The sequence below is a fragment of the Chinchilla lanigera genome, unplaced genomic scaffold (genome assembly GCF_000276665.1).
Source record: "Chinchilla lanigera isolate Chin_1 unplaced genomic scaffold, ChiLan1.0 scaffold00024, whole genome shotgun sequence".
Classification (NCBI taxonomy): Eukaryota; Metazoa; Chordata; class Mammalia; order Rodentia; family Chinchillidae; genus Chinchilla; species Chinchilla lanigera.
Window position 1 is genome coordinate 24,238,717 of NW_004955425.1, and position 16,679 is coordinate 24,255,395.

The 16,679-nt window shown below is 42.1% G+C and overlaps 2 protein-coding genes across 3 annotated transcripts in view; one reads left to right on the forward strand and one right to left on the reverse strand.

Annotated features, from left to right (window-relative positions):
* Positions 1–16,679, reverse strand: part of Iqgap2 (IQ motif containing GTPase activating protein 2) — a 216,928-nt gene that overhangs the window by 70,732 nt on the left and 129,517 nt on the right. For both annotated transcript variants that reach the window (XM_005386040.2, XM_013514848.1), the window contains one exon: positions 4,913–5,003. In XM_005386040.2, coding sequence (XP_005386097.1) covers positions 4,913–5,003 — 91 coding nt within the window. The remainder of the gene's footprint in view (positions 1–4,912; positions 5,004–16,679) is intronic.
* On the forward strand, positions 7,617–16,171 carry F2rl2 (coagulation factor II (thrombin) receptor-like 2). The gene is made up of 2 exons (XM_005386039.2): positions 7,617–8,610; positions 12,645–16,171. The coding sequence occupies exons 1-2, from the start codon at positions 8,550–8,552 to the stop codon at positions 13,676–13,678; spliced, it is 1,095 nt and encodes a 364-aa protein (XP_005386096.1). The 5' UTR covers positions 7,617–8,549; the 3' UTR covers positions 13,679–16,171.

Genomic DNA, 16,679 nt, shown 5'->3' on the forward strand with positions numbered 1-16,679 from the left:
TCTTCGATCTCTTTTTTCAGAGCACTGTAGTTTTCATGAAAGAGATCTTTGACTTCTTTTGTTAGATGGATTCCTAAATATTTCAGTTTCTTGGATGTTATTGTGAAAGGAATGGTTTCCTTAATTTCTCTCTCAGTCTGTTTGTTGTTTGCATATAGGAATGCTATTGATTTTTGAGTGTTGACTTTATATCCAGCTATGCTACTGAATTTAGTTATTAAATCTATAAGCCTTTTGGTGGAGTTTTTGGGGTCTTCCATGTAGAGTATTCATGTCATCTGCAAATAGTGATAATTTCACTTCTTCCTTTTCTATCCTTATTCCTTTTATTTCTCTCTCTTGTCTAATTGCTCTGGCTAATGCTTCCAGAACTATGTTGAATAGGAATGGTGACAGTGAACATCCTTGTCTTGTTCCTGATTTTAAAGAGAAAGCTTTTAATTTTTGTCCATTTCTGGGTATTTTCCCAGAAGATCTGAAAACATTGTATCACAACGATATATGTGCACCCATGTTTATAGCAGTGCAATTTGTAATAGCTAAATCATGGAAACAACTCAAATGTCCATCCACTGAGGAATAGATAAAAAAATTGTGGCATTTTTATATAATGGAATATTACTCAGCTATAAAGAAAGATAAACTCTAGGCTTTTATGGGTAAATGTTACAACTAGAGACCATACTCATAAGTGAAGTAAATCAGACATGCCTATATAAGCAACATATTGTCTCACTAATATAAGAACCTGAAAGAGTGAATAAAAATTATGAGGTATGATAGATATTGTGAAACAAAAGGAAACTGCTCAAAAGTAAAGAGCAACTGGGATGAGGGAAAAGAGAAAAAAAAGAAGGAGAAAATTATGTATATATGCATATACAGGATAGCTAATATAGTTGTACTTCTGACTTCTATCACTTTATTGAAAGGAACAGTTAATGATTAATTATTTGATCGAACTTGCATGTCTCTGTTTTCCTGAGTAACCACTTTGAAGTTATACAGCAACCAATGTTAATTTCCTGTCACCTTGTCTATAATTCAGTATTGGTTGTATTGTTCTTATGCTATTTTGTAAATGGATGTCTGCTTGCTAATGTTTTCATTTTTTTATTTTTAAAATTAAAAAAAATCAAAATTTTGATTACCCTTGAAAAAGGAGGCCATGACTATGAGAATAAACAACAGAGTTTCTGAACAGGAAAAAAAAATCTGGGAGAAGACAGAATAAGATATTTCCCAGATTGACCAAAAAAAAAAAAAAAAAAAAAAAAAAAAGATCTTGATAGAAAGAGAGGAGAGAGGCGGATTTTTTCCCCTTTGTTTTTTGACACACATGTTAAACTCGGAAGTATGGGAGACAAATTCTCTTAAGATTATCTTTACATATTCGTAGGGCTCTGAAGCCGATGATGTAAGAGGAAGAGTTGACTTCTGACAGCTTGAGGTCAAAGTTGTGTAAGCCAGAGGCGCACACAGAGGTGAAAGAGAATTTAGCAAACTTCTCTGGCTGTGGGACACTAGGTCCAGCAGTGTGCTTCATGCTTGTGGAGGTGCACAAGGAGTCGGGAGGACCAATCCCCTGTCCTTTGCTCCAAGAGAGCTTTGCAGGATGGAGAAAAATGAAGAGCTGACACTTAAGTCTGTGGTCCAAGGGAAGCAGAAGAAACAAGTAAGGGACAAAGAAAAATTCTCACACAAGCACACGATTGCTTCACCAAATGAATGCAACAGAATGTAATGTCCCCTAAAAGTCAGGGTTACAAAAGCATACATTTTTTGAATACAATTGTTCTCTGTCACTGAGTGAGGATGTTAGTCCACATATCAAGTCCAGTTCCGACTCTCATCTGAGTCGGGCTGTTTTTCCATGAAAATCTGAAGGTGCCTAACAGAACAGACTCTCTCATTCCTTACTTACTCAGTCTGTGCTTTGCATCTGCTGAGAGCTGCCTAGTGTCCTCATGTCATTCACATGGTACCGTGGAGTGGACAGTGACATCTTCAAGGGCGGGGAGTGGCTGGGCAGGCAGCTCAGCTGCTTTTCTGTTTTCCCTTTTCCTCCACTGCTAGCTGTCACTGCTTATCAACCCTGGTGCCTAAACACTACTGCTGGCAATGAGTGGCTTCTGTTGCACTAGCGTTCAAAGAGAAGCTCCCATTGCCATTAGAACTATGCCTATAAAAAGAATAAGTGGCTCCCGGTGTTTGTCCCAAGGTCTCTTGAGCGGAAAGCTGTGCAGCTCCAGTGTGGACGGAGATGTCTATGTTGGTCGGTCTGCTGCTTACTCTGTAGCTGTGGTCAAGTCCCTGATAGAGAACCATGTCAGACAAATGATCTGGAAAAAGTTAGGTATGTTTCTGAGAGGAACAAAATAAGAGGCCTCACACAGATCTCCTAAGAGACCCAAAAAGCTTTGCTTGTGCCTTAAGCCCTACGCATTCTCCTTGCGGGAAGGGGAACCCTCAAATAGGGCCCCCCAGTAGGATGGGGTATAAAAAACATGTCTAAAGCACAGATCTACCTAGATGCACAAACAGATATACACTGCATCTGTGGCATTAACATTTCACTATGAGAAGAGATTAAGGGAAACATTTAAAAAGATTTCTTAGAATGTAATCATGGAAAGAGATTGAGAAATACTGCTCTCTGCGGTCAAACGTTGAGGCAAGCAAGCAAGATACCCCAGTGTAAAGGAACGCTGAGCCAAGATGAAGGAGATCTGAGTGACTCTGCCCTTTAAATCCTGCCTGTGGTAAAATCTATGGGCCAGCACATTCTCTTTTATCAACTTATCTGGGATGCCTGCAACATGTGATCAGAGTCTCTGTTTCAAGTCTTCATGCAAAGGATGAAGAGTGCTTTTAAAAGCAAGATTATGTTTCTGTTGAAAACCCCAAATTTCCATTACAACATCTGAATACAGATAGTTTTAACCTCAAAAAAATGTTAGTGCTGCTATATACTGTAGAAAAAAGCACAGGGAGAGGACAGGGGAGAGATCTTGCAAGGGATAGGACAGAGGGAGAAGATAGGATTTCAGATGTACAAGCTCAAAAGTATACAAAATCATTCATTTCTGAGAAACCTTCTTAGTTCTATAGTCAGTAGAACCATGAGTCTCAATGTGAGAAACAGAACCAACCTTTGCCGGCCAAATGCAAGAACAATAATGAATAAAAGGGATGAAATAACTTCTCAATCTCTAAGAAAAAAGGCATAACCATTTTAGGCTATTTGAGTGTCTATATTACAAATGAATTTTCTAAAAGTGTCTTTTTAGACTTTTGGTTTTATATGTAGATTTAAATCTATATACTCATTTCAATTGAATTATTTTTATATGTAAATTTAAATCTCTTATGTACACATCTCAACCATATTACTTTTTTCTCTTAAGCATTATAATACTGAAAAGGAAAGACTTCAAAGTTCCTAAGGGTATAAAAGTTCAGGTTAGAGAAATTCACATATTTTTCCAAGCTTACAAAATAAAAACCAGATGTTCTACACAGATTTTTCCAAAGCTTGAAAGCACATCAGTAAAATAAGACTAAGCCCTGTAAGTGCTCTAGGACTTGACAGAACAGAGACTAACGAACGCCACGAATGGCCAGGGAAATGAGCTGTATACTTTCAGGAGTCTCATTTTAATTCACGTAGGGGTTCATCCATGGAGACTGTTAGTATATGATTCAAATTAGAGCTATTTCAGATTGTCATGTGAAATTTCTCATCCTGCCTTCCTGAAATGACAGGTTTTCGAATATAAAAATAAAATCAATGAGAGGATTCTTCGAGTTGCTGTCTGTCTGTTCCAATTATGCATTCTGGAACTGGAGAAGTAACCCAGGATGGACCTGGGGACCCACTGGGCCCACTGTGTGATGGACCTGCACTTAAACTACACCGAGCAGCTGATTCCAAGAGCCCTAGTTCTCACTGGAGGACCACAATGACATTTTGGGTCACCTGGAATCAGCGCTAGTCTGCAGCCAGTGCCCAGTGGTCCTGGAAATGTCCATCATGCCCTTTCCCTCTTACACAGCCAATCCAGGAAGAGGCTATAAGTCTCTTTGGGGGAAGACTGATAGATTAACACTATGATTTTTTGGTAAGGTAGTGGAGTGCTTTCTCAAGGGAACCTTGAGAAAAGAAGGTCTCCCCTTCATTTAAAGGGCTCAGGGCTTATAAACTAGTTCCAGGTTGGGAACTGAGGGACCCTGCCTCTGTTTTTATGATACAAACTCTTCCACTTGCACATATTAAGAACATAGCAAGTACTAGTAGGCTTCCCTTCAAGAAATACCATGATCAGTTAGCCAGCTCTACACCCTCGTCCCAGTCACTGCTCTGAGTACATTTCAGTATCCACGCCCACTCCCCTTTGGAGCCTACATGTGGACACCTGGCTTTCCCAGACTGCCCTACATATTTCTGCCTTCCTGGCCTCCACAATCTTGTGAGCCAATGTCTTCAGGTAAATATCTATATACACTCTCCCCTCCTTCCTTTCCTCCGTCTCTGTTAGTCTGTTTCTCTGAGAACCTCAAGTAACAGAGCCAGGCATGGCAAAATGAAGATGCATTCATTGAGCAGCAGTTGAACAGCTAGTTTCCTAGGGATCAAGAGAAAAAAGTATTTGATTCAATTATAAAACTGGAGAGCTTGCAGAGCATTTTTTAACTTTCTGGATTTTTTTCAACAACACTGTCAATTTTGTTGGAGCTACCACATCACTGAGAAGTGGGCAACCACCTACACATATTTTTGGATAAATATGCATCAAATAACTGAAAGGTCTGAGAGCCCAGACCTTTCTGGAAGGGAAACAGTACAGTCTTCAGGCCCATATCCAAATACAAGGCAGGACAGCCTGGCCCGCAGAAGAAGGCAGGTACTCACATTGCTTTGCTCTGTCCTCATCCAGATTGGCCTCATGGACGGCTTGCTGTACCTCATCCAGCCAGAGGACTTTAGAGACGCACTCGGCATCCTGGGAACAATGTCACAGAGTCATGGGCGGAACAGTGACAGATGATGGCACAGAACCCACAACTACTTTTCAGGAGTTCCTTTATTATAATTTCCACAAATCCTTCCCTTGCAATGACACAGCCCTACCACATGCAGCACACACTACTAATGACTGACCCCAGGCCATCCACTGCTCCCTCTGCCGCCACCTTGAATCCAGGCCACCTTCAGCTCCCGAACTGACAGCAGCACTGGTCTGTTTGCCTTTGCTGCTTCTGAGGATGCTCTGTACTGGGATAAGCATGGGGCTCTACAGAGAACCACACAATCTCTCTTCCAAATGGACATCTCATTATACCCCTCCTCTGCGCAGCCCTGCACTACATCCCGCACCCTGCAGTTAGGGAACACGCACAGCTCCTGCACTAAAGGGCTCGGATGATCCGACCCTGCGCACCCGACATCTCCCAACAATCCCGTCCTGGTCTGGAACTCCATGAGTTTTCGTCAGAACACACCGCCTACTATCTTTTCTCAGCATTCAGGCCTCAGCTCAAATGCTACTCCTCCGAAAAGACTTCCCTGGCTACTGGTCAAGTATTCTTTCCCCTCAGCGTTTGTTGTGGTCTATGTTGTGATCTACAGTAATCACATATCTTAGGGAACTAGTATGTAGATGTGTCTCATCTTGGTCATTTTTCATTTTTATTTCCCTTTCTTCCCACCCTGTCTCTCAGATCCTTTGTTCCCCTTCCCATCTTCACAGAGCCTCCCTCCCTGCTTCCTGTTTTTTATTTTGTTCTTATACTTTGGGTTTCTCATATTTGAGAAACCATATGATATTTAACCTTGCATGTCTGGTTAGTTTTACTTAGCATTATGTTCTCAAGAGCCATCGTTTTTGTATGAATGACTCAAATTTATTCTTCTTTGTGGCTAAGTAGAACTGCATTGTGCATAAATCCCTTTATTCACTCATATGTACCCCTAAGAATGTGATAACTGTAGATACAAAACTATATGCCAAGATGTCCCAAGGTGCCATGTGACATTTTAACATGTTAATGATGGGGCTGTAATTCACGGGTTTCACTGCTGGGTTGCTCTGAACCACCAGTGGTATAAGACAGTGGGAACATGTTAACTTTGAGAGTAATACAGGGATATTCAACATTTGTCAGACACAGAGACAAAAAATCCCAAAAACATGGTGACTGCCTTTTAGGAGCTAATGGTCTAGTGGAAGAGACAACTGTGGGCAGAGATAATTATAACATAATGTGATCATGGTGGTAGTAGCTATAGATACATCACAGACACACAGGCAAGAAGGAGTTAATTTATGCTCTGGGTCTTGAACTACAGGAGAAAAGTCGTTATGGATTGCTTCAGACAGGAAGTGATACGGTTCTACACATGGAGCCATTGGAGCACCAAAGCTACTGCAACAGAAAAGGTCAGTTCACTACTCAAGTTGTACTGCTCAACAGCAATGATCCCGGTTGTTGCTGCTTTTCTCAAGCTTTAAGATACCAAAGGGCAACAGACAAAGAAGTCCACATTCTAAACACAGATGTATGGCTCACACAAGTTGTAAATGATTGCTAAGTGTGGGACTTTGAGCTAAAGAAGCTGGTAGTCAGGCAGATTCAAGGCCTCTTGAAATGACCATGGCTTGGGGACGCCCCAGGGGCTGATGAAGTAACGTGAACCACTGTGAGTGTGTGCTGCTCAGAACAACATGGCTTTCTTAGCAATGGACCATCTGGATGTAGATGCACCGGGGGACCTGCCGATTCAGTTCCTATACTGTTTTACACACTGTCGTGATGTTAAACCAATACTCAGATTTGCTGTCATGTTCTGTCATGGAGACGCCCTTGTATGGAGGAAACCAGCCTAAGCTGCAATAGCTGTGGTGGAAGACGCATGTATGCCACAGCTACTGCTGGACTCTCCTCAAGCTCTGCAGGAGCACATTCTGCAGGAGTCTCAGGAGGACACACACTTCCCTGGGGTTGCTGCAGGTGTTGGAGGCTCTGCACTCCTTTTCTGCTTGAAGGCACAGACCGCATTGAGAAAGGCTTTCCTGTGGCAGTGGCCACTGTCCTTTCTACACTGCCTCAGTGAATTACCTTCGACCTGGGGACCCTTCCCGTATGTGTTCGCACAGATCTCTAGGGATTACCTAGACAAGACGTGACAGCCACCCGCCCAGGAGAAACAGCTTTGACAGAGAATCACCGGTGTGTGATTTGAACCTCCAGGGACTCCCTCTGTGACTAGACAGTTTGCATTAGAGTCTTTAGTCAATCCCAGAAGGTAGCTTAAGCAAATAATAGCAATGATAAATTAACTGTATGGCAAATTAACTATAATTTGCCATAATTATGATTATAGCAATTATCTATATGAGTGAATTGCTAATATGCAAATTTAATGTGGGACTGTTTGAGGTCAAGCTGTATTGTTTTAGAATGAAGAAATTTTACTAATACACATACTATATATTATGTATATATATATATATATATATGTATATAATATAGATACAAAGTACAGAAATTACCTGACACTAAAGAAATCATATGAAGCTACAGTATGAAGTAAGAAAGTGCTAGGCAATGTTTATAGGTTAAAGTGCTAAAGCCATTTCTGTACTAGTATAAATGTTCTCTTGTCCAGGTACCAGGGAGAATGACAACCCTCCTTGCTCCCCCATTCATATATAATATTTTGTCTCAGAAGCAGTAAAAACTTAGCTCTTTTCTTACTAAAAGGGCTGAAACCAAACAGTCTAGTTCAGAAATAAACTGTGTATAATTTCTCAAACGGAATCTATTCCATAAGAGAGTGATTTTTGGGTAGTGACCGAGTAATGCTGTACTTGTGCCATTCATTGCACATTTCACATTTCTTTGCTTCAAGATTAAGCACATAAGCAATTTTAACTTCTTAAAAAATTTGCCTTCCATGATTGATTTGGCGTACAATTATGCAATGCATTAACAAATTTAAATGTGAGCTGGGTGAAGCAGCACATACCTGCCATCCCAGCATTTGGGAAGCTGAGGCAGGGGGATCACTGTGAATTGAACTACACAGTGAGACCCTGTTTCAAAAAAGACCCCCCCCCCATTGAAGATTTGGAATAACTAGGAGAATAAAAGAAGAATTTCTCATTGCTCATTTATTAAGTAGAAATCAAATTCTGAAACTGTTTTAAGATGGGTAAAAATGAGATATGGGCCAGATTCCAAGCTAACCTGCTCAGTATCTGTTTTCAGCACAGCTTCAGTTGTCCCTTAGGTGCCTATGCACACTGGGTGAGAGTCCCGGCACCCATTCAAAATGGACAGCCAGGGGTACCAGTGCAGCAACCCCTGGGCTAAGGCAGCAGGCTCGAGGATCGCCAGGTCCCTCCCCAGCGTGGGCTGAGTCACATCCTCTTCCTGTGGGGCCAGGGGAGCTCCCAGCTGTACCGCACAGGGTGGTGACTGAGGGGAGACTGTTCCCCAATTTTACATGCCATGGGGTGTTGAGAACTGGGACTCAGGTCATTAAAATGAGAGCCTTCAAGTTTGCAGCTGTTGGACTGCTTCTGATGCCTGCCTTTTGTCAAGATGGTAAGCTGCTTGCTCCTGGGTTTGGATGGGGAAGGGCTAGTCCATGTCACAAGGAGTGAACTGTTATATACAGTCACGGAGTACCTGAGTTTGTTTACGTCAAACCTTGTCAAGGTCTAAGTGCTCTCTACCAAGACTGAAAAACCTGTCATCCAGTCAAGAACTTTGGTATCTACATTTGTATCTACATTTCTCTGTGAGTTTTTGCATTTGTACCAATTCCTTCTCATTAAGGAAAGACAACTCTTCCAAGGAATTAAAGAAAATCTTATGTTTATACTTCCTGGTGAGACACAAATGGGGGAAACAAAAATACTGTCAGAAAGAATCAATTGCTTTCAGTAGCCAATGATACCAACACATTAGCATTTCTAAAATGGAAACTTCTTTGACTTTCAGTAGTACCAGGGGGCTCCCTGTACCCTCATAAATGATCTTTTTAAAATTTTAGAAATAAGATTTCCCAATAGTATTACACCACCAGAAATATGTTTCTTATTTCTTTCGCCACAATGCAAGCCGGTTGCCTCCTGCTTACTCCAAAATTAGCCAGTCCGGGACTGGTCTGTATCAGTTGTGAGGAGAAGGTGGGGAGATGCAACTAGGGGGAACAAAACAAAACTAATCAAAAACCCACCTTCTGTAAAGGAACATTGCTTACCCTGATAGCTGGAACCCCTGAGGTCGCTGCAGAAGGTTCCCAGGGAACCTGTAGACAGCAGCATGTGTGGGATTTGTGGATGGATCGGTCCAGGCTCTCTCTGGGAGCACATGAGCCAAAAATCTGGGCAGCAGAGTTGCAAACAATATGAGGTTTGTGAAGAGGTTCCTTCAAGGTGCTACTGGGGTTTAGTGGAAGTGAAAAGGGGGAACGTTAGAGGAGACCAAGTAAAGGGCGTGAATTTGCTTTCTTTGATGGGGTGGGGGAGATGAGAAGGAAGAACCTATCACTCAGCACCTGAAGTCCAGTCCCCTCAGAATAGCTCTTCCCCAAGGCCTTTTCCCAGGTTGAAAACATTTCAGAAACATTATGCCAAATGGAAACCTGTATAAAGAATTCAAATAAGTTCCCTGGAAAAGAAAACAATAAGCAGTCTTCTACAGGAAAACCAGCCTTGGAGAATTAAAACACTTATTTAAGTGGGACCAGATTGGAATTCTAAAGGAAAATGGAACCAGTTCAACTTCTCCACAAACACTTTCACTGTTTACCATTTTTCATGCACAGTATCTTGCTCAATCACAGAATTTTCTGAAAGCTGACAAATCGTTTGTTTCAACAGTTTTCTTATCAGACCTTGAAGGCATGAACAATATGGTCTACAGCTTCTGCTTGCTAGCTTTCTGCCTATCTCTAATCTCTAAAAACACTCTGCTCTGGGCGATGTCAAGCACAATTCCCAAAATACAAAAGTGTGCTGAGCTAGTGTCACGTCATGCTTTCAACTGATCACATGGAAACACAGTTGCAGAAGGAGGTCACCTTCCAAGTTCCTCCTTCCTTCACTCCTACGTACTTCTCCTTAACAGACCCCTGATCATTGCGTGTCCCCCTCATCCAAATTACACCTTTTACATCCTGGACACAGACAAGGTGATGTGGGAGGCTTCAGTTTTACCCAGGAGAAACCACAAAAGATTAAAACTGAAAGAGAAAGTAGCTCTGAATGAAAACGTCACTAGACATGAACCTTGACTATTCAACACAAATTTAAAGGTCATGTGACAGTTCACAACTGGTACACTCCTGGCATCCTAAATCGGTAAATATGAAGTTTATATGTGATATAGAAGCTGATCTTAACTTTATACATCACTGTTCCAGGTGGTGTGGGGACCAGCAGGGCTGTCCAGGTTCCTACTGTTCCATTCAATGAACTGGACAGAAGGACTGGTGAACATGAAAGATTAACATTTGTTCAGGTCAAAAATAAGAAGAAAAAGAGAAGAATCCCAAAAGATGTGTTCAGGGAGAAAAGGGTCGTTGGAAGGAGAAAGAGCAGATGCGTCCTACAGGCAGAACAGACCACTGCAAAACAGCAATGGTGCCAAAGGCAATTGCTGCCATCTTGTTACTTCTTCTTGGACAGTTGATTGAGGTGGATCCACTTGATCTCATGCTAGAAGATTGGCATCAGGTGTCAGACTTGGTGTGTTTTCACGTCAGAAGATTGGTACCAGGCTGGCTTTGATCCCATGTCCGGCTTGGGAGCTGCTGCTCTGTGCCCGTGGTTACCAAATCTCTTCAACTAGCAGGTTGTGCCCAATGGCTCCAGCCATGTTGCTATGCCCTAGGACCCTACCTTAAAGGGGAATCTATTTTCTACACGTCAGTGACTAATTTGTGTAAAAATTATGCAGTGATAAACAGGTTTGAGTGTTAAGGTTTATTTAAAGAGAAATTTCAAGAGTTAAGATTGTTAACATCATGTCAAGCAATGCCAACTATAATATATGGTTGATATATTTCTTCCCTTTTCAAAAATTCCTTTGTAGCTTCTTACATCCTAATAGTGATTTCATCTTCTGATTTTTCTTCCTTTGTCTTAAAATCTCACCATTTCTCTAAAGTTACCTTGGGATTCTTTCTTCTCACATCTCTTCCTAGGTATCTCCAGTACTTCTTGCAAATTAAATAGTAGCTTGTATGTAGACTAAAAAATCCAGACCTCTGATTTGGTCCCTTGGAAATCTAGAATTCACCAGTTGTCTTGTAGTCAGCCTCTGGGCATTTTACACACTAATATTTCATCAGCAACTCCACCTCAGTAATAGCCAAAGCAAAAACTGTAATTTCCTTCCCATCTCATCCCTTGTCTCCTGTCTGCTCTCAGGTACTCAAAGGGGAAGTCTTGGTTCATCCAGCACCTGCTCCTTTCTCGCTGTCCAGCAGCCAATCAGGTGCTGAGTCCCTTTGAGAACTACTCAGCTTCCCATGGTCAGCTTTGCCTTCCCACACCATTGCCTCTATTCAGTAACTCACCATCCTTAGACTCTGACTGGTTATAGCAGCCTCCAAATCAGGCCCCTCTGCCTTCAATTTCTTACCTTTATAATCTATTCTCTACACTACTATCAAAGTCATCTTACACACAGGTCAAAATCATGACTATATTAGTTTCCTATTGCTGCTATGGCAATGATCATGAATTGGGTGCTTCAAGCAACACCAGTTTATCAGGGTACTTTCCTCATCTCCAGATCTTAACTGTCACCCCTACAAAGACCCTTCTGTCAACGGACTGGGTTCCGAGCATTTGCAGGTAGAATTTGGGAGGTTATTTTGTCTATTACAATGGTCATTTCTCTGACAGCCCCAGTCTCTAGGGAAAAGTCCATGATTTTGACAGCTTGAGGCCATGAAAGAATCTGAGTATAATCTACTTTTGAACTTCACCTGTTGGATGTGCTTTTATAGCATGTTCCCCAGCAGTCCAATAGGAGTTACCTACAGACAGCATTGCAGTTTATTTGAAGCTTTATAACACCAGCACAGCGGCATGTAACAAACATTTTCTGAATCAAGCTACCTTATAGTCTCGGATCCTATGCCAGCCTACCATGTCTTTGCCCAGTCATCATCAACAGACTCTAATTCTGAGTTAAATTCCGGTCTTCCTAAGCTTTGCTCACCTTTGCTCAAGTTTACCCTTTCCTTAGCATTGTGCTCAAATACCTGAATCTGTCAACTGCTGTCTGATCACCTGGATAACTTACAGTCACCAGAACATTTGCCTGTCACGCTCTCTGGGGCTCCTGATGTTTCTTCCAGCAGTATTATAAACTCCTCACATGCAAGAAGCTGCTTTTTCTAGCATTTGTTCCTGCATGGGATAGCATGATGCTAGGACATATGATACATACTACATACATGCCTGGTGATTGCTTGATCTGTAATAATTTTTTTAAATAAAATATCCCTAAACTCTACAGCCACAGAAATTATGTAGGATAAAAACTTCACTCTACCTTCATCAAAACCATAGCCATACCTTAGCGACGAATCATGTGTTAATATTTCCTTTCAATTACAGGCAAGGAAAACGACACCCTGGCAACACCAACCTCAACTATTAAGACTCTCCATGGAGCTCCCCCAAATTCTTCTGTAGACTTCCCCCTTTCTGCCAGAGAAGGCTGGACAGGAGCCAACATAACTGCAAAAATGAAGTGTCTTGAAGGAAATGTTTCAAATCTGCATGTGAGTAATGCTACCATAGGGTACCTGAGCAGTTTCTTAAGTTCCAAGGTGATGCCCACCATCTATCTGCTGGTGTTTGTGGTTGGTCTGCCGGCCAATGCTGTGACCCTGTGGAAAGTTTTCTTCAAGACCACCTCCATCGCCATCTTCCATGCTAACCTGGCTATTGCAGATACTCTCTTCTGCATGACACTGCCATTTAAAGTAGCTTACCACCTCACTGGGAACCACTGGGTATTTGGAGAGGTCATGTGCTGGGCCATTACGGTAATCTTCTATGGCAACATGTACTGCTCTATTCTGCTCCTCACCTGCATGAGCATCAACCGGTACCTGGCCATCATCCACCCTTTCATGTTCCGGAGGCTGTCCAAGTGCACCTTTGCTTCGCTAGCATGTGGACTGGTGTGGGCAACAGTCTTCTTATACATGCTGCCATTGTTCATCCATAGGCAGAGGGATTATCTTGTTCAGCCAAATAGCACCTGCCCTGATGTCCACAGCACATGTGAGTCTTCATCTCCTTTCCACCGCTACCACTTCATCGCCTTGACTGTCTTTGGATTCTTGATTCCACTTGTGATTATTATTTACTGCTACACAAACATCATCTGCCAACTTAATGTACATGATCCTAAGCTGCTGAGGTATATCAAGGCAATTCTCCTTATCCTTGTGGTTTTTACCATTTGTTTTGTTCCAAGCAATATTATATTTATCATTTACCATGCTAACTACTATTCCAACAACAGTAAAGGCTTGTATGTTATCTATCTTGTAGGGTTGTGCCTAGGTAGCCTGAATAGCTGCCTAAATCCATTCCTTTATTTTCTCATGTCAAAAGTCACAGAGCAGTTGAGAATGTAGCTCAGTGACAGAGTGCTTTCTTCACACAGGTGGGGCCCTGGGTTTAACCCCCAGTACTGTGGGGGAGGGCACGGGAGAGGGAGAGGCCTGGGTAAAGTTTTTTTTAATCTAAAAGCTAAAATAGACAGAAAGGTAAGGGAGAAAATTCACATGCAAGGGAAAAATTGTACATCGGTCCACTTTTTATCTCTCAATGGTGAGCATATCTTCGAGAAGAAAGAAAACTGTGGAAAACATGCATGCTAGGATAACATACGTAGCGCAAGGACTTTTGTTCTCTAGCTCCACTGTTGAGTTCCTAAGAAACAGTGCTTCAAATATTAAATATATAAAAGCTTTAAATACTTTATCAGTATTTGAAGAATGCCAATGCAGGAGAAAATTTATCACTATTTTCTTTATAGCAATGGACATATTTCATTGGCCTTATTGGTACTTCAAGATCTTAAATTTCTTCTTTCCTTAACCTGTGAGTGTTGCCACCTTGGAATTCAACGTCATTTTTGGGTCTTCTGATGGCTGCCTCACCTGTTGATTGTTCTTTGCAAAATGCCTCACAGGGTTCTTTAAAACCCTCACTAGCTTATATCACTGTCCTTGGTCTTTGATGTTCATTCATTCTGTGAAGATGTCACCCTTCAAAACCTTTAATGGTGCATACCTTGGAACAAGCTTTGCTATACACCAATAATGCCAGCAATATAATTGCCTTCTGTTACTTTCCAAGGCCAAACCCTGGCCAACGCAAGGCACAGAAATGCTGCACTATGAATATACTGCCAATGTTCCGGAATCAAAACAGCAGCAGTTAAAAAGAAAACTAAGACTCAGCCAAACAAATAACAGAATCATATATTTCTAAGGAAAAAGATTAGATTGAGAACTATTTAAAAACCACAACTTAACCAAATCTGAGGCATCAGAATTAGTGTTTCAAATCAGTTAGCCATGCTCAATAGAGTTTAAGCCCCTAGATTTACAGGTCAAAAGTGGTTTGATTCTTGAGCTAGCTCCAAGGTACCTGGCTCCATATGTAAAATTCAGAATGTTACACACCATTCCACACATAGGTAACTGCCCAACCCATGGCTGCCACAGGTGGGGTCCCATGGGCTGCCATCTTGATTCAAAGACTTCAACTGGAAAACTTAGGAAGGGACCCATGATGCCTGCCTATGAAAGGCCATGGTCCTGTGGAGTCAGGCTTAGCTCAACACGTATGTAGACAGAGCAGACCCTGTGTCATACAAAGACTTGGTATATAGACATCATTTACCCCTAAATACCCACAATAAATTAGCTATGTAATTTAAGCAGTTGTTTTGGTGCCAGGTTCCATGTAAATGCTATAGACACAAACATACAAATGTACACACACACATACATATATAAAATGGTACAATGGTTTATTATATATATATGTATTCTCATTTGACCGTCACTATAATCCTATAAGGCAGGTGTTATTATTCCTATTTTTCATACATAAAAATAATTATATAGACATGTGACTAGACCAAGATCACACAGCCAGTACCCAAGTGGTGCTTATCTCCAAAGTAAGTAACTTCCTCTGTCAACACTGATAATTTTTCCATATAGCATGGATATGGCCACCTTGGCAGGCACTGCGAGGAGCAGGCCATTCTCCTCCCTGTGGGTGTGGGGCCATGAGGCTTGGGTGTGGGCCTTCGCTGTCCCATTGTCTGGCTGTCTCTCACCCTGGCATTCATCCTGAGCCCTAGGCACACCCACATCAGGGGAGAGAGCTTCCAGCCTGCACTGCGGAAGTGTGAGCATTTGGGAGCACCCGGGGGAGGGCAGTGCCACCACCAGAGTGGCAGCGGGCTCCGCCTTGGCCACTGTTCCCACCACCTTCAGTGTGTCAGCTTAGGAGTGTGGAGTGAACAGGGTTTACATTGGTCTTTAAAAGTTTAGAAACACCAACTTTACTAGACATTTGTCTAAAAAAATTAAAAATCCAAATGACAGAAAAACACAGAATGAAAAAGAAAGCTCCCATCTACCCCAGACTTCTAGATCAATTTCCAGAAGCTTCTCCTTCCAGAACTACTTTATGCGCATGTAAGTGTGCATGTCTCCCCTGTCCTGGGCATGCATTTCCTGTTTTTATGTGCATAGGAGCATGTGTTTTTTCCTTTACAACATTTAGGTCATTTTTAATTTTTGCTACTGCAAACAAAGCTGCAATAAACATCCCTTAATAATCCATGATTCTGAATCACACAGACATGGTCGTAGTCCCAGAAGTAATCACCTTTGGGTGGATTTGGTTATTTAATCCTAATTATTTAATTATTAATCCTAAATTATTTAACCCTAATTTCATTACCTGTAAGATCGCGGTAGTGATGGTGAAATGCCTTGGGGGCTGTTATGAATTGCTATAATGATTAAATGAGATAGCTGTATAAAATACCCACTATCATGCCTGGAAAAGAAAAGGTGCTCAATAAATACTTGCTCAAACCAGTGGTGTTTTTCCTGTTTTGGATGAGGTAGTTCCTGGGTTCTAAAGACAGAGGAAATACCCTTTCAGTTGGGCTTGGAGCTGGGGACATGGCAGCCACCAGTAGTGAGGCCCCACCTATGTGTCATCCTTATCAATCTCCTCTGGTGACAGGGCCTGAAAGTGAACATTCAACCCAGTTCCCTTCTAGGAGAGGCTGTTCTCTGTGGTACCCCTTCCGTCATCAGGACAAGCGCTGTGTCTAGATAAATGTCCCTGCTTTGGCAGGAGGCTCCAGCCTGGCCAGCCGCTGCCATGTCCAGGCCAAAGCTGCTGTCCCCTCTGCGCACGGAGCTTCCCGCCTGCATCACACCACCCTCACCCCACCAGGCCAACTCTTCCTTTCCCATCGTGCATAGCTCCTCTCCTACCCCTGCTCTACCACTCTTAGGATCCTAGAGCATGCCATTCCCACTCTCCAAATCCATGTCTTCGAAACTTCGCTGCACACTCACCTCTCCTGCCCTCTGC

Bases quoted from the DNA above. Each gene is read 5' to 3' on its own strand.
- F2rl2 (XM_005386039.2), top strand. From the start codon at position 8,550: ATGAGAGCCTTCAAGTTTGCAGCTGTTGGACTGCTTCTGATGCCTGCC. The intron at 8,611-12,644 runs GTAAGCTGCTTG...TTTCAATTACAG, and splicing joins GCCTGCCTTTTGTCAAGATG to GCAAGGAAAACGACACCCTG.